Source organism: Anopheles ziemanni, chromosome 2 (genome assembly GCF_943734765.1).
Source record: "Anopheles ziemanni chromosome 2, idAnoZiCoDA_A2_x.2, whole genome shotgun sequence".
Classification (NCBI taxonomy): Eukaryota; Metazoa; Arthropoda; class Insecta; order Diptera; family Culicidae; genus Anopheles; species Anopheles ziemanni.
In genome coordinates, this window is record NC_080705.1 from 26,376,770 (window position 1) to 26,395,549 (window position 18,780).

The window sequence follows — 18,780 nt, forward strand, 5'->3', positions numbered from 1 at the left end:
TGTGTGAGCCGGTTGGCGGTTCTTCTGGCCCGTCGGGGCTCATCAGAGTCGCGCTAAACTTTAGGCAACTGGTTTGTTCGACCATATTTTACGAGCAACCATTTTTTTCCGTTCTGAGTCTTATTCTTAAGCTCTTGTTCGGGGTTTTTCTTCACGTTCTTGTGGATTTCATTTGTCTCGGTGCTTCAGTTTTATTCCAGAGTGTCGTTACCGGTATTTTCTATACCGTTTACCGTACGGTTGCTTTGATCCATTCTCGACCGCCATGTCGCTGGTTTGCTTAAAAACTTGCCCTTTGGTGATTTGATAGCAAAAAACCGAAAACACAATCCCTAAGTATTTTTTTGTAGACCAGAAAACATGATCGCATGTGAAATTTCATGCATCGATCTGCACTAAAAGATAGTTCTATTTTCAAATTTTGGAAAAATGACCAATATTTGAGCAACCCCGTCTTCCACGTAGAAAGCTCCCATGTTTTCCCTTCCAACACTAGAAAACCGAACATTCAAATAAACCTCTATCGACAAAAAAGAAACTTTCCGAAAAGGGGAAACCAGTGAAAATTCAATTTAAATTCATGGAATTTGCAAAGCAGTAAAAATATACCGAACCCAAGGAAAGGCGGGATTTTGCACGTGAAGTTTTTCTATACTTTTTTTTTAAACTCTATTTCTCTCACAACTCACTCCTTTTAGAGTGGTTAGCAAATTCACAGAAAATGTGTAAATGCATGCACACTTTACATCGACCTCGGATGGCAAAAGTAATGGCGCGCTTCAAGAGGCTGCACTCGACCTAAAGTTCGGCACTGAAGGATCCCCGTCCATTTTTCGGTGTGATCTTTACACTTTTCGCTCACACTGCCTTTAGATGATCCGGCGGAAGACGGTGATCCTGATGGTGCACGATGCATCAATGCCCGTTGCAAGTTGCACCAGCGTGAAAGACAACGTACAGACAGTGATTTGACTACGACCGTACGTCGAACCGAGGAGCAATTCGTACGCAAACCCGATTGGCAAAGTTAAAAAACTTTCCAGCAAAGTTATTTAATATTTCCGTTTTGCTTTCGCTCTCACTCTCTCTCTGTGCTTGGTGTGTTCGTCCAACCGTTGTCTGTTTGGACCTCCTTCTTGGCCCCACGAAATTTCCTATCATTTAAATGAACTCCATCTACTACTTCTGCACACACTTAGGAAGTTGTTCGACATTTTGCAATCGCTTACATCGGATTTCGGAGAACATTTGATGCCCGGTTTAAGTTGCACCGAGTTGGATTCCGCTTCCACTTAGCCCTAGCTGCTGGCGGCGATTATTACTCCCAAGTGCTACTCAGCACAACTCGAAGTGGATTTACATGTTAACGCCAGGTAGTACTTTAAATGCGATGATTGGAAGAAACTTTTCTGCACATTTTGGGCCCTGCAGCCCCCAGCCGGTTTCCGTCCGACCGCATGTTAAGCGGAGCAGATAAATGTTGTTCAAGTTTTTGCTCCCGTAAAAGCTTCAACCCTTGTTTGTGCCACCATTCAGGGAAGGGTTTTCCGTTTTTCCCACCGACGCAATAAAGGCTGCCACGATTGAACCAAAGTAAAATCGGGGCAAAAAATACGTGCTAATCGCGCCGCAGACGGACAAAAGCCACTGTTTGCTCACGTACGGGTTCGTGAAACAATGGTGACCCCCACGCAGGATGGAAAAATGGGGTGAAAATCTTCCATCCCGGGCAGATTTCGCACGGAAAGCGATGGGGGGAGGAGAGAACGTAAAATCAATGAACATTAACGGTGCCATCGTCGGGACGGGTTTCCGTGCGTCACGCTCGCCCCAAAAAGGGACACTTTAACGACAGTCATTATTTTCGGCATCGTACAAGTGAGCGGATGGACAAAAATTCCCTCCATTCGAGCGGTTCGTTTTTTTTCATCGTACCACAGAAACATACTCCGATGCCGGTGCCAGTCATCGAGGAATGCCGGGAACATGGGTAAAAACGGACCTTCCATCATCTCTCTCGAGAACAACGAAAGCAGAGATGGAAAAACACACTTCGCTTTTGAGGACTCCGAAGAAAAAGGGCGATTGGAAAGGGAAAAGAAACGCGCCAAGAAGCGAGTCCCGTAACGAGTTTCCACCGAGGGCGACACCGGGGAAAAAACTAGTTGCCCAGTGACCACCGGATGGACGGTTTCCGGGAAATGGCCGACCGACCGGTGGTCAGAATCAACAAGGAGATAATTGATTGTGCAGCCAAAGGCTCCGACACCGGGGAGACAGGGCCAGCTTGTTCGCTCCGGACGCCAGCAGCCAGCGCGGATCGACCGAAAGGATCGTTGTTTTCCGGCCATCCAGCCATTGCCAACCCTCTGGTCTGGTCTGGAAATTAATCACCCTCCGAGGAACTTTTACGAGTGCAAAATTGTTTCCGCGACAGAGTTAACCCATTTTCGGTGGACGGGCGAGGTTCCGGACCGCTTCGAAGGGTCAATTTGGGCCACTTTGACGCTGGCTAATAGGCAACGCACACAGACGGCACGGGGGATGGGTTGGCGCCGGTGGAAGGGGGAAGCGTCCTCGGGCGAGGGCGTCCGGAAGCTCAAACTTTTGCTACATTTTCATCACATCTGAGCCGCACTTTGTCATGCCGGTGGGGTGTCTTATTTTAGTTTACTTTCCCAAAAAGGGAAGTAACCGACACAAGAAAATTGCGTGAAACGACATCACGAACCGTGCCCTATTTTCTTCAGCCCAGTCGATTCTAGTTGAAACGTAAACAATTGTTCCGAGAAATTTTATTTCGTGGAACCAAATATCGTAAGCGGATAGCTTATGAACTTACTTCTAAATGTATTACAGTCTTGTTATATTCTGATAAAAATCTGAAAACGAAAAGTATTTGAAACTAATAGAAACAGGAAATTCTTAACATTACAAATGTTTCCCTACTCTCACCATTTCGTACAGAAACGGCTTCTGAACGCAATCTAATCGAAGAATTTTCTTGTTTCTGGTCATATCATTTCAGTGAACTTGAAAAAGGCCTATCCAAAGAGTACCGGGCCCTTTAAATTGTCAAACTTTTATGGAAATAGGCAGTTGTCAAATCAACTAAAAGCTCTGAAAATTATAGATTTTCTAAAAGCTAGAACGGAAAAACATTGAAGAAGAGGTTCGACCTCAGATTATAGTTTTGTTCAAACATGATTGCTAAATTTGATAGATCATTCGAGTTGAAAACCACAGCAAACGAGAAAGTTAAACTAAGATCAACAACGTATTTACTAGGAAGAAAAGGGCTCGTTTATGTATTTAAAAAATATATTTTGCATACGAAATAAAAAGAGGAAAATGTAATGAACAGCAACAGGAACAAAGTGTCTTAAATATGTCCAAGTGTTGTTTCGGTTTCGTGCATTGTTATGTGGGTTCTGTCCCAATATAAAACTAACCTAAGAAAGTCAATTAAATATGTTGGTGCCAACAGTTGTGGTTCTTCAAATAATCGTTAACAATGACAGACCTTTTAGATTTGTGTCATAAGTCCAAAATACATGTATATTTCATGTTCAAAAACAATTGTTAAACTGTTCAATTTAGTTGTCAAAATCATCTAGTTGTAAAAATCATCAATGATGTAAAATTACGTAAACACACGTTAAAAGCAACTTGGCAGCACGACTAATGTCATCGAACAGGATTTCACAATTAATTTTTAATTAATTTCTTTAGAAACTTCAAAATTTGAAATTTCACGTTACAACGAAACCGAAAAACAACTGCGCCCACCTTTTCCTTCGATTAAAATTACTCAACCATCAACGCTGCAGCGTTTTGTTTGTGTGAAATAAATTGAAAGTCTTTCACTTAACGCCGTCGACTTCATTCCCGTAAAGTGCTTCTCGGCTTTCAATAAAAGTCCAAACTTTTGCCATCGATTGATGAGCTTCCGGACGTGCGCATTACGCCCCGCATCGCACCATCGCACCATCAACTTGCCGTAATGTTTACTACCCCGGGCCAGCCATGCCACCCCCCTCACCCCTGGCAGCGGCTGTCAAAATGAACAAATTGAACCATCAACCCCATCAAATCAGTCCCACCAGGATGTGCGTCGGCGAGACGCACGCCGGTTTAAACCCATCTCCCCGGTGGTTTATGGTGCAGCGCATAAAATTCATCGACTCTTTTATATCAGCACCATTCCGCCGTGCCGCCGCCAGTGGAACCACCGTCGGACGTGCGTCGGTTTTCTGGAGCGCCCCATTTGGTCGAGGATTTGCTGAAACTCGACACGCTGCATCTCACAAATGAAGCCCTTCTCCGGGGAGGCGGAACACAGGAAGGACGACCCCATCTTCGAAAACGGCTCCATGTAGATCACTTTCGAGATTTTGAGTGGCACGGGATACACTTTCCCAAGAAATGACACCCCACACGAATATCGAGAGCACAGGACTTAAGGAACTAAATCTAATTTAAAAGTTTAATCCTCTCCCAAAACCAGGGCGGAAAGGGCTGGACGTGGGTCGGGGTGTCATCACATCTTGAAAAGTTTCTTCCCCGAAATCCTCTCTTGCAATCATCCACCAACAAACCAGCACACACAGAGCAAGTTTGTTTGTTTTTCCGGTGCATAAACCACGCCAAGCCGTTGTTTTTCCGTACTTTCCCGCATGCCAAAGCGTATGTCAAACGATGGTTTATGTGTTTCCGCGTTTCCATGCAGCGTCCGGGGCGCACTTTCGGGTGGCGTTCGCACGGAAACACGTTAAACTCCTAACATAAAGCCCCCGAACTTAACCGGTTTAGGGGCACTTTCTGCACTTTCAAACCGGGAAAAAGTGGCGCTGCTAAAGTCTCGCCCGTTGCGTAATTTGTTCCATCCACCAAATTTGTTAAGGTGTCACGCGGGCAAGCGGAGGGAACCGCGGTACAGAACAACCGAAATGGTCGGATGGATTAGGGCAAATTGTAATCATAGTTTTCGAGCGAAAATGAGTAGAATTTCCCGCTGTACGTGGTACGTTTGGTCTCGTGCTGGGTTTGCGCGAGGGAGCATAAATCGTGCCGGATGCAGCGGATTGTCTACAAAGTAGTGAACGCATCCCGGGGGCGTCATGGTCGAGGGAAAAAGGGGGGAAAAGGTACCCAATGGCAGGAGTGGAACGAAGCTATTTTAAATCACATAAGGATGTGAGTCGTAAACGCTGGCGGAATGAACTTTTCATAGACCAAACTCGTGTTTTTAATCTCACCGCAATGCCAGAATTACCATTGCGGAAAAAGGAGCTAGGGAACCAGCACATAAACTTTCCGTGAGACGATAATACAGGACAAAGACTTTCATTTGTCACACAACATATTGGATGGTTTGGAAAAATGTGGGAAAATTCTGAAAAGTTTATAAATATGAAACACCAAACTGATGGACTTTCACATTCCTTTTTCCGTCATTTTCGAGTTGAAAAATGGTAAATAATTTTCTCACCTCGAGTAGAAACGTCCAATGCAATGTCAACTCACCAAAAAAGCGTCCTTCTAAGGAATTCCGAAATAGATTTCCAATCATGACCGAAGCTTAAACCATTCGCAACATGTTAACCGATTTTATTCCACAGCACCTCCCCTTTCGGAAGCTTTCATTAACAGCCCACGTACGATGGGGTTTTTGTTGAACGCGTTGGCCTAAAATATTTCTCCCATTTTTATTCCAAGCTAACGGCAAATCAGACCTAACCCTTTTCACCCGACATCCGATTGGACCGTGTTGGGGTAGGGTTTTTCCGGCAGTCCGGGAGGATTTAACACAGAACACAGAAAGTGTGTCCCTCCCGTTATGATGGGAGCTAGAGGTTAGGATTTCCGTTTTTTTTCCGGTGCGTGTTTGTTTAACCATTTTTGTGCATTTTTCTAATCAACCCACGAGGAGGCTCTCGGTGGCTCCCGACTCGAAGGAAAGAGCTTTGTAGAAACGGCACGCCGGTTAAATTGAAAACGAATCCCCGAAAACCCTATCCCAAGCGGGGGAAGCACCTGGGAAAAGCCGAAACCTGTGCTAGCGAGCGGGAAAAAGAACGGGTTGGATCAAAGGGGACACCCGGCGCTACGACAACGTGCGCTTTGGCACGGCGGATCCCCGCTGGCCCAGGTCAGACCAATTCCAAACCACATTGTAACACCATTTCGAGCACCCGGTTTTCGGTGGAGCGGAAAACTTTTTGCCCCTAATCCCCAGACTAGACTGCCCCGAACGACTCCATTTACGAAAGCAAACCAACCGGAATCATTGTGGCCAAACCGGGGCGGTATCGTTTGCTGCGATGTTTGGCAAGCGCTGCTTTGATTTCTGCTGGGAATTCGAAAAAGTTTCGAACCAAATTATTGTACACTGAATGTGCTATTTCCGTGCGAGAATTGAATTGATTTGAAGCTAAACCATTCTACTAATGGAATGTGTGTTAGAGAGCGAGTCTATCCAACATTATGATACTTTTTAATGTTGGGAAATAAATTTGGTATCGATCAAGTATGAACATCTTGTATACAAGATTTAATAATCTGTATTTGCTTTAACCAAGTGTAGCTTTTACAAGACACCTGTGAAAAGTTCTCAATGCCTTGGTACATTGTATGTATGTATATTTGTGTTACTTTGAAGCATAACATGCAATCCTGCCAAACCGAATCTACCGTTACCCGTGGAAAACATTGCAACTACAGCATTATCATTCATCGATTTCCCTCGGCTGTTTCGCATTGAAAAATCTGATTCACTTCTCCACGCCGCACAAACAACTTCATTACGAGTGAGGCACCAAAATTAACATATCACTGAAAACAGCAGTTTGCAGCACGGAAAAGGGATATCCCGTTTTTCCGAAACAAAAATAGTCACGAACCCGCACACCTAGCCCCCGGAAAACCGCACCTATCGGGATCATTAGTTCGCACGTCCGCTCCGTTCCGCACTAATCACTCATTCCGCGAAAAACATAATGAAACAACTCGCGGATGCCCATCCCTCCCCCGGGGGAGGGGATAAGCGAACATAATTAAACTAATGCATGGAAATTACGCGATCGGTCCCGTCCGTTTCCTGCTGCTTTCCACCATGTAGGACAAAGAAAAAAGTGAAGGGAAAATGAAATCGAGCGTTGTACCGCCTCCGGTAGGATTCATCTCCAGCGAAACCCCTACGCCCGGGTCGGGAAACCCTTTTTACTGGCTTTGTCGGGAATTCCTGGAAAAGGGAAATGAACTATCGGTAACTTCTTGCTTCTGGAATGCTCCGGGTTTTGCGGGGAGGGCGAACAAAGCCGGAGTGAACGAATGCGTGCACCGAACGAGGCCACAATGCAGCAATGGGTTGTCATCAAAAGCAGATGCTCATTATGCTAAACAGTTACGGATCCGTCGAAGCGTGTTTTAGATGTTGCAGCTGCACGATTTTCCGGCACGACAAAGGCAAACTTTGCAAGCGCACCGTCTCGGTACGCGCCCATTAGATGCAGTGTGAGAATAATATTACTAAGGCGCGTCTAACTTTGGATTTTGTGGATCTGCATTTAACATTTTCCATCATTTTTTTTTTCGTGTAGGACACAAAAGAGAACCGAGCAACATTTTTGCATTGTCCCCCAAAGAACAGTTCACACATCAAACTTTACTAGTATGAATAGGTTCAGAGGGGAGAAAAACTTATCTAATTAAATGCAACACCCCGTAACCACATGGGATGTATTCATCCACCTCGGTTGTACTCGACAAAATGCTCGAACATCGAAACACATGCGTTGAAATGTTTGATTTGTATAGCACGGCGTGTGCTCTTGTTTGCACGCCTGTAATTATGGTAATGGGTTTGTGTAACGCAACGAGAGTTTGGATTTTATTTGGTTGTTCAATGTTTTCACAACGAATTGTTTAAAAAAGCACTGATTCCAATTCCCATAGGGATAGTGCGGGAAATGCTGCTCTGCTTTTGACCGCTAACATGACAGCCGAGTAATTAGTTTAGCGATGAAACCGACCAAACCAGCACGAGCAGCTGAATGACATGGAACACGAAAATCATTGTCACATTTTGATCGGTAAAAAAATAATTATGATCCCATTGAAACGGATGAAGAAGGGAGGCAAATCGTTAAGAGTAGCTGGAAAAACAATTGTGCATTGTTTGAAATCTGTCAGTTGAGTGCGAAACTTATTTAAATACTGATGAAGATTTAATAAATTGAGAGCATCACGGACAAAGCTCCACGGGATTTTGTTGTTTAATATTTTGGGAAAAAGTAAAGCATATCGTACCATTTTATTTTTGTAATAAAATCAATGGTAAGCTTTCCGTTGAATTAACTATTTTAAATATTAACAAGTTTAAACAAACTACCATAAAAGGTTTAAATCAACTGATTCATTTTTCCTGCCCTCAGCGAGAGAACAGCGAGAGGTACGGTGGTGATGTCTCGCGATTTTTCTCTTCTCCAGTCCGACAAAAAAGTCGCTACTTGTTGGGAAATGCGATACACGACCGCTTGGCAGCGATAAAAGCCAATCGAATGAAGTTATTCAATTTCTTGCTCGTTCGGCGTCAAACGTTTCCGTCGACGACATGGATACCTTCGGCAAAGTTATTTCTGTTTTATTTCTTTTCCCTTTTTTGCAGTGGCAAACAAAACAGACCTCCCCCTTTGCCGTAGGCACATTTAAGACTTCAATTTTATTGAAAAATCAATTTGCACTCGCTCGCTTTCGACGGGTTGCGTAAATGCAGCTTGGAAAGAAGGGGGAAAACTCGGCCATCATGCACCGCCGGAGTATTTTCTCTCAATCTCCCCGGGATGGCTGTCAGTGTATAATATTGCACGTCCCGTTGTTTCAATCCCGGTTCGGCGAAGCCAAGCCCGTCATGCGATATTGCTCCGAGGAACGAACCTCCAACGGTGGCGCGATTTCGCGTAGCGAATAACAAAGATGTACGTGGAAATGCGTCCATCGGATCCAAACCGGGCTAGAAGAGCGTGCATATGATCACGATATAGCTACTCATCGCATCACGGAGCATCCCGTCAGGTCACCGGAGGCCACGCTTCGTCGCTGGAACGACGTTAAAATCCTTTTTCCGAGCGAAAACACCACCGGGCCGTATAATGGCAGGGTAACGGAAGATCGAGTAATAAAAAATTACAGTGGAGGGAATAAAAAATAACGAAGTAGAATGCAACAGTTCGTTCGGGGTGCACGCGTTCAAATGGCATCATAAAACGCGAACCGGGGCGCAAAAGGGGACAGTTGCAACTATTTGAGAACAATTTGCAAAACGTGCTTTGCATAACGAACGAGTGCGCTGTGAGAGTTTAGACCCGAGCTGCAGAGGTTAAACGCTTTGCAGAGGCTCGGCGAGGAATGAGGGTTTCTTTTTTAATTGATGCGTTTAGCAGAGAAGTGAGTATGTGTGGGTGTGAGGAAGGAAATGGAAGTATTTAATTATGAAAAGAGTCATTCCTAGTTGGATACAATTATCATGCACTGAACAAGAGTTTTTAATTTTTCTTTTCAGTTTTAACATAAAAAACTAATTTTCTTGAAATTACTCATAACTTTTTTTTCATACACAAAACATTTTAAATTTCTTTTGAGAAATCTTCATTAATAAAAAAACAGACGTCATTGTAAAGAAAGATTAATAAATAAATCTAAACAAAGAGGATCTTGTACAGCAAAGTAGAGTAGAGTAGAACAAAGAGAAATCTTGCCTATTGAACATCTTTTTTCTACCTTACTGGTCGAAATTACCATTCAAAAACATGAATTAAACCTTAAAACTACGCAAGTTCCTTTATGATGCTCATTGCACTAAAGCTAAAAGGCATCGTTTAGAATACATTAAAGAACCGAGTAATCTGTGCATTGAAACCAATCGAACCAAGCAACGGTACACCTTCACGAGCAAGTAATGAAAAGCAATCACCGGTAGACTGGAATCCCTGCAAAGAATCCGACAATGCTGGGGGAACTGTGCTATCTGACGGGCAGCAAAGTGGACTCCACCGGGGAGACCGGAGGATTTTTGCTTTCATTGATCGACCGACAACAAACAAGAAATAACTCATAATCGACATTTTCACGTTCGATTACCTCAACACTAAAGCGCGCGTCCCCTGCTGGGTGTTTCCAATCAGGTCGGGAAGGAGAAACGTCGTCGTCGTCGTCTGTCGTCCTCGGGTCGGAAACCATTGCGGTGGATGTGGAGTGATTGAAAAGCCTAGGATTTATTTCTACCCGTCCGATGTCAAACGATGAAATACGTGATAGAAAATTGAATTTCTCTGGCCTCCCACCGGGGGGACGCAGCGATGGGAGGGCAAACGAAGCGTTTTCCACAAACATTCCCTGGGAAACATTTCTCGAATCGCCTTTTGCGAGCTCATCCAGTGGATCGTCCCAAATGCTTGGACGATAAGTACATGGTACGGGCTTTCCCTCCTCACGCGGACCCCGTTTGCCCGTCAGGTGTGTCTTCTCGGAAAAGCCGGCGCTCGGTGCAGATGTGAGCAGTGGACGAAACTCAATCAATCATTAAATTGCCAGCATCCTCCGCCCGAGGGCACAAGGAGCGAGGGCTGCCGACGGGCTTGGCTGGGACGAGGATGCGCATCACAACCGGCACGCGAACTCTGACCGCATTTACACAATTTTCCTCCCCAAGGTTTGGATAGGCAGGTCCTCCGGGCACGACCGGCAGCCAGTTGGTCGGAGAGATTGACACACTTTTTACCGAGCACTTCCTGCAGCTTGTGTCCCGTTTCCGGAGCCGGATGTGACACACTACTAGGGGGACGGTTCATAAGGTTTCGGATGAAGTCATTCGTGACGTTCGGGGCGATCACCTAAAATCCGTAGTTGAACCACTTGAATGCGGTAAATTTAAAGTTGACGAGAAATTTCTCAAGAGCTTTCACTTAGCTTAACGTTGGCACATTCGGTTTTCCATTTCCAGCAACGGCGCCGAAGGTCCTATGTTTGACTCGCTAATCGACAAACGACGGAAAACAAATACCGAACCCGATACGTGCTGTAAGCAAACTTTGCTTTGCCTCCAATTTGCTGTAAACATAGTTTGCCGGTGCGTAGTTCCTTGATCTTTCGGTCGATCCGTGGCGGCCCGAACTCGGAGGCACCGAACAACAACACATCAAAGAACTCCGGTTCGAGCAGTTTTCACTCCGTTTCCCATTCCATTTTCATCGGCGAACATTTAACCCCCACCGGATCACTCGATCTTCAACGTTTTCTCCACCCCACAGGGGAATGAGTATTTTACCGTCAAACGAAACGAATCGAATCGAACATCGAGCTTGTCTCCGAAACGGTCGCACACATACCCACACCGTTCTCTTCATGCCGGCGGCTTAGCACTAGACAATATTGATTTTGCAATCTGAGAACAAGCGCATACACACAAGAAAGCAACGCACGGGCGTCCGGGTTTGGGGCGGAAAAGCTTTCACGCACTCGACACACCAACCTCCGTGTTTCCCAGCGGAGTTCCGCCCAAACTGCGAAGGAACCCATCACTCAGTCTTCTTTAGGGGCTGCAAAAGGTCTTTCTGTTGTTCTTGGCTGATTGGCTTCGGAGCTCATTGTTCGTTTGTTTCGTTCGATGCCGTCATTTGTTGCAGCATCCAAAGCCGAAACCGATGAGCCGCTCTAAGCCGTTGGTGGCCTAGAGGCAAAGCATAAGCTGTGGTTTTGGGCAAAATGAAAACTGTAATTCTTATGCGGCATTGCATCGAATGGAGTGCTCGGGAGACGAGAACGAACACGACGACGACAACGACTACATCGATGGTTGATTGATAAATTTTTAATCAAAGCTGCAAATAGCTCGTTGATTTTGATGCAAATTCAGCCATCTTGATAAATCGTTCTATTTCGTCTCTAAGCGGTTCACATCTTAACGAAAGATCATCGATTAGTTTTTCCTCACAAGATGCATTGATTGAGTGTGATGCAATTTACAATTAGCAAATTTCTCACGGAAGGGATAACTATGACACTGAAACAAAATTTTGCGTTTTAGAAAGTTCAAAATCATGTTCACAATATCAAAACGACTTCAAATTGAGAAATTGATCTAATGCTTTTGAATCAGTTTCCCCTATTTCGTCAAGTTACTCCTTTGCAAAATTCTCCCCCATTTTGTCACACATTTGCCGAATTACCCTCATTTCACACTATCCTAACGTAACTTCAGACCAATCTTTCTGACCCATTTCCGTGATACAAAGCTTCAAAGCTAATTGTTCAAAGAAATAATCACGGATGAAAACGGTGTCGTAAACGTCTATGGAGTGGTCGAATCATATTGAATTAGTTTGTCTTGCTAACATTTTTTTCATAAGTTTCAGCGATTTTAGATTATCTTCTGGTTTGTTTGATTTTTATTTATATCTCGTGTTAAAATATAAAAAATTCTGTATTTTTTAAAAATATACTCATATATCAAGTTAGTTTTGGACTTTATAGCTAAAAGACACAGCTTCAAACGATGTTAAACTTGTTAGTTCAGTACTTTATTACGTAGTGTGTAAACTAAGCATTTTGAAAAATAAAAATAAAATAATCTCAACCCATATTTTTTAGACTCAAGTAAACAATACTATTTTTATGAATTGTCTCATTTTAATGCATACTTCTTTTTTGGTGCACCTTTTAAAAGTTCTTTTCTACCAGTTTTTCTTCCCAGTAAAACGCGGTGTACCTGAAACAATTTGAACATATCCCACCCGCGGAACACGCTATCGCCAGCAATCATCTACAAGCATCGCTGCCTGGCAACCGGCAAAAGGCAAAGCCCGCATACTCGTACCGAAGCAGTACCAAATTCTCATTTACTCAACCGTGTGATACGATCTTAAACTAATTAGCTTTCGCTCCGGAGCGATGCACCAACGCAACGCCCTCGGTTTTCCAGCAACAGCAGCAGACACGATGCACTCCTGTGGCGCCAACCCAAACGGTGTGGGAACCGAACCGACTGTACATCCGTGAGCGGACATTTGTAAGTGTGTCTGTATGCGACATTGCAAAGTATCACATTTGCTTTGCTATCTGGCGTTTTATCGGGTGCAAATAACACGGAAATGGCGCGCCACAGTGTGTATAAGCTAGCACCGGGGAGGTATTTTCCACCAATCCCCGTGGGAACCGAGCGAAAACAAAGAGAACACTACGAAGGACAATCGGGAAGCACTTTCATTTCAAGGTTGAATAAAAGTAGATTACTGAAAACGGCTTACATTGGCTACGAAACCAATTTGTTCGATTATTGTTTCTGGAAACAGCGATTAGATGTAAGGTGTAAAACTTTTCAATAATAAAATCGTGTATTTTAAAACATCTAAATACAATACCGTCCCACCTTGTTAACGGTAAAGAAATTTACATTTCTAACCAATTGAAATGAATCTAATTCAAACATAAATTGCTGCTTATTTTTCACAAAGTTAATAAACCTGTCTACAGTCCATGAAAATGCTAATCTACTCCCTACGCAATGTTTTCTCGCCGGCAACGAGCAATTTGTAAGCCACTAACACCACGATAAGCATCACGGGTCGCGGCAATGGGTTCTCCATAGTTAAAATCGTTTTCATTTTCACCCCCCCAGGGGGGTTTTTCGTTCACTTTCACATCCACCCCTTTCCAAAGTGAAAACCGCAGACCGAACGGTACCATCTCCGAGCTCGTTCATCAGCGATTCAACCTGAATACCGATGCAATTGCTCGCAAGATAAATGTTACCGTAAAAAAAGGGAAATCACTCACACGCACTCACACAGCAAGGAAAAATATATTTCAAACTCCCACAGTTCCGTCGCCTGCTTTTCTACGGTCAAAAAGCTCTGCGCCAGCATGCCGAATGGGGAAGACGAACAACATAAACTTTAAGAAACAGCGCAGCGCTACGCGGATGGTGGGCGAAAATAAATGGATGTAACATTAGGTGGGATCGATTTCCACCGGCACGTACCTGCCACTATCAGCAAACAGAGAATTGGGAGTCGTAAATCCATTACCACCGGGAGCCACATTTCCCGGCCGGGGCCTTCCGACGCGCTGCTTCCCCGTCGGACCAGCACGTTCTTCTGCCGCCGGAAGAAAAAACCGACCACTCGCCACCGGGAGTGTGGCGTCTTTGGAGGTGCGAAGAAAAAAGGAAAAACCGGGCCCCCGGGACCGAAAGCCAACCGTACACGTCGAAGGCGAGGCGGAATATGTGAATATGCCCACGTGCACGGAAATAACGCAACCACTTGCGGTTCACCTTCGGCACGATTCCGGTGTACTTTACGACGTGTGGGCCCCTTTCCCGCCTATCGGCTGCTCGACGCGGAAATGTTTGCTTTCGGTGTGAACGTTTGTGTTACTTTTTATACCACCGTTTCGCCGCCCGTTGGGGGATGGTTTTTGTTATTCACATGTTTTTCCTTTGTTTCTTTTACTTTACCTCTCTCTCTCTCGGGAATGCAAGTGCTTACATACGGTGCAATTCTTTCCTCTAAAACAATGATTTGCAAACACACAAGCACCGAAAGGCTACACACTCGTACTGCACAGTCGTCGACCGATCACCAAGAACCAATAAACTAACCGCAAACAATCTCACACCGCTGATTAATCGTACAAGCTTGTTAGTGCCGCTCTAAACGTTCGCAACAAAACCACACGCTCGCACGCTCATTGCCTTCGCCTCGTTGTTCACCGGCACGTACGCAGCCACTTTCGTACGCTGAAAGACCGGGCGCCTCCATCAAACAGTCAACCGGCACCGCACCGAGGGAAATTACATCCACGCCCCCTTTTGCCACGCCGATGCTTGCGTACACCTACGGATTCTTCTCGCTGCCAATCGGTGGGGGGGTCGAAACCATGATGGATCGTTTGTCGAACGATTTTTACGACCGCTTCCTCTCGGCTTGCTTTCTAATGACTTTCATTATTCAGCACAAAACAACAAAGCAATAAATGGTGCGTGTTCGTTGGCCACGTCAAGCGTGGTTTCTAGTGGTTTGGCACTTCGTTCCCTCCGCAAGCGCTGACAAATGGATGATCGTCCAATCTGCGAACGGAGAAGAAGAGAGAAAATGTTCAGATTTTAATTTCGACGGCGACAAGAAAGTAATACAAAGTGGTGTGAAGGAACAAACCTAGCATAAGACAGTTTTCAATTGATAATCACTTTATGCTATACAAAAAAACAGAATAAAAGAATGAAATTTGATGAATCTTTTTAGATCTTATATAAAATATTCCCTATTATATACAGGAATGAAAATTGTGGAATTGTTGTTTGTATTTAATGGCAAAAGAATTTGTGAACAACACCAAAAACATGTTTTACTTTTCAATTGAATTACTTCCGAATTAAAAGAGATGTTGACTAAGTAAGCAATCAATGCCAAAGTTTGTTGGTTTTGTTTTGTTTCTTAATTTTTTTATTATAGTGTTAAGTCATGTTTTGTAAAGCCCAAGCGGCAAACAATTGTTCTAAATAAAATATTAAATGTTAAATGTAAATACAAAGCCCAAACGGTGTGACACATTTTATGTACAAAGTTTTGAAAATTGAATTGATTGATGGTAATCCGAACAAAGGAATTGCAACACAGTCGTACAATAAAAATCTTAATATATTTATCTTCCCTCTCTCATAGCTCATCGAAACACGCAATAAAATTCTTTGATGGTTTAAAATTGTAAAATTGTATTTTTGTTACACAACTCGCATTCCAACGGAGCAGGAAGAAATCTTTGTTGTTCCTAGCAATAAATTCCCTTCAAATGTAAATAAGCATGTTCGGTAAACATTGAGCAGAAGCGTAAAAAATTAGACCCTAATGCCCCGTATTTCGCTTTTCAATATTCTTGTTACGCCTCCTACCGCACCTACCGTGAGAAGACCGTTACCCAATATTGACATTATCGTAGTCTCCGAAGTCTCCGGATCGGGAAATGGTAGGATGGCAAAAAGTGAAACCTCCCCGCGCTACGCTGCTGCTCCAATTGTTCGATCGGGAACTGCGCTTACGATTGAAATATTAACCATAATGCGGTGGGGTGGTATAAAAATTAAATTAAATTAACGGCCACCGTCCGGCTTGCATCCGCATTCGTTCCTTCCAACGTCCTCCTCCAGAGCGGCGTAATTGGTTTAACGTTCGAAACCGAACAGCGTTTCCACACGAAGCGGGAAGTAAGGGGAAGAAAAATAATAAATCGAATAACTGAAAAAGGAAAATCCAAGAACGAACGAAAATTGGCAAAAACCAGTAGCCAAGGAGAACATTTTGTTCGCTGAGGTTCCCTGCGCCTTCGGTTTGACCACAGGATAAGGAGGAAAGGCATTCTAGGGAAATATAGATCGTGCCGAACGTTCCTTGTCGGTCGTGTCCTTCACGGCCGTTGGATGAAAAAGAAAACATAAAGCACAAAACTAGCCAGACATTTTCGATTCACCACTGCGTGCTCGCCACCCAACATTGAAAACGGAAACGGCTTGGTCCCGTGCTGTCATCGACGCTCGGAAATACACCGCTTTCCACTCGGGATCGTGAGGGAAGTAAGGAGGGGAGATGGTAGAATGGTGCGGAAATATATTAAAAAAATCCGCCCATCCTATGGCGGATGAGGGTTGAATAAATAATGTACTGCACCACCACCATCGTCACTCACTGTCACTTTCCTCAGTGGAAAGCTCCCCGAAAAGCAACCACGACCGACGGACCGTTAGAAATAAAGTGCACCAACAAGGTCCAACGAATGAAAGAAGATTTTCCTACCGAATGGATAATGTAAAACAGTTTATAAAGAATACATTTTTTCCTACCTCATCGCTCATCGAAACGCGTGTTAAAGCTAGGAATTACTAGCACACACAGATAATACTTATTGAGGGGAATTCTGGGATAAGGAGCATTCTGTGCGGGAAAAACGCAAAGAAAATAAATATAACTTAATTCATCCATCTGTTTAAACAAACTTGTGGGTGAAGTGACTTTTTTTTCCTCTTTGTATCGTTCATTTCACACAGAAACGATGAAAGAAATATATATTAGTCGGGAAAATGGATAGCATATGATTTGTGGTTCGCGTACGGAAAGGCTAACAAAGATGGTGACAAAGATTTGTGAGGGTTTGTTTTTCGAATTTTCTCACTGCTCCAAGCAACGGCAAATAAACGAGACACGGAAACGGAATGAGAAAACTTTCGACCTAGAAAGTTCGTGGAAAGTGTCATGAAACGTGATGAAACGGTTTCTTTCAACAGATACATTTTAATTTCATTCGTGAAGCTTGTTGCTCGGGGGAAAATCAGATTCGCAGCGGTAGATTCAACCAACAATTTATCTCTCATATTACATGCGTCTCGCCGGAAACGTTTTCCGGGCAAATCAACCATATTCTGAGGAGAAGAAATGGTAAAAATAAAATTTAGAAATCACCAACCTTCTGAAGAATTCATTACTGAACCTTCCACAATAGTCGGATGGTGATGGCCTTGTCCTTGGACAAAGTGGTTCGTATGAAACCCCTGCAGTGTTGGTCTAGACAGCGGAGGGGCTTGTAGGAAACAGCACGTTCGAGAAAGGGTGGCCTAGAATGTGCTGGATTTTTTTTTTCGCTCCCGAGACACAACCAAATAGCCCATGTTTTCTGCGAAAACCCTCCTTGGTTGTCCCCTGTCTGCCTTTCTCAGGCTGAGATTCCTGCACCCCAGCACAAGAAAACGTGTCACCGAGAAGGTTCAACAACAAAGCAAAGGCCCCTCGCTTTCCTCTAGTGGGCCATTACGCCACGCAAGCGACCTTTTTCCCATCGCGTGACGAGGAAAAACCCGGGACGTCCAAGTCGGTTGTGAGCCGGCTGATGATACGCTCTCGCGCGCGCTTATGATTTGGATTGTGCCATCGGTGGAAATCGGCGTCAGCACGACATGCCACGACCTTACTAATGTGCACCACGCGGGAAACATTTCTCCCGCAAGTCATTTTCCCTGCCCTGCCGCGGCTCACATTTCAGCCTGTTCGATGCGCGGATGTGTTTTCCTTCCAAGGTGTTTGGGTTGGGTTTTCCCAGCAGGAGCGGCGTGGCGTGATTCTTTGACATTTTTTCCTCCCTCCATCGTATGTATCGGATCATTCTTGCGCCTCGCTGGAAACTCAGCTTCCCCTGTGGAGCGATTTTAATTGAATATATTTGCGCGAACGTCACGTGAGGGAGTGATTTTCCATACGATGGCTTTGCGCCTGTTACTTTCCATCGAATTCCTCCTCACGGCACTCACGACGAAAGCAACACCCGTGGAAAAGCACCTCCAGCACATACATACACAATCACCAAAGGAAACTGATCTGACATGAGCCGTTGAATGGCATCCGGCCCGGCTTTTTCCCGGAGACGGAAGGCGATGAAGTCGTTTTCAGGCCCGGGACGTTCGCGTTTTTAATGATGATTGAATTTTGCCTCTAACGAACGCCCCACAGTCCCACCTTCATCAGGGAGCTGAGGAGGTAGGGAAAAGCAAAGCGGGATCGATCATGCTCCAGGGAAAATTCCCAACGATCCCGTTCCTCACTCAGGGAGAGATGAAAATACGGCCGAGGAAAGTATTGTAAGAAATTTAGTAATGCAAATTTGATTACCGCTATCGGTGATGATAACTAATACCCGGTGAAGCTTAGGACACTCATCCTCACTCCGAGGTACAAGCAA

At 44.4% G+C, this 18,780-nt stretch overlaps 1 protein-coding gene across 1 annotated transcript in view; it reads right to left on the reverse strand.

The window, feature by feature from the left end:
- The window catches only part of LOC131281089 (uncharacterized), a 33,568-nt gene extending 19,469 nt beyond the window's left edge, over positions 1 to 14,099 (reverse strand). Inside the window, exon 1 of the mRNA XM_058310343.1 lies at positions 14,039 to 14,099. Coding sequence (XP_058166326.1) covers positions 14,039 to 14,099 — 61 coding nt within the window. The remainder of the gene's footprint in view (positions 1 to 14,038) is intronic.
- Positions 14,100 to 18,780: the final 4,681 nt, after the last annotated feature.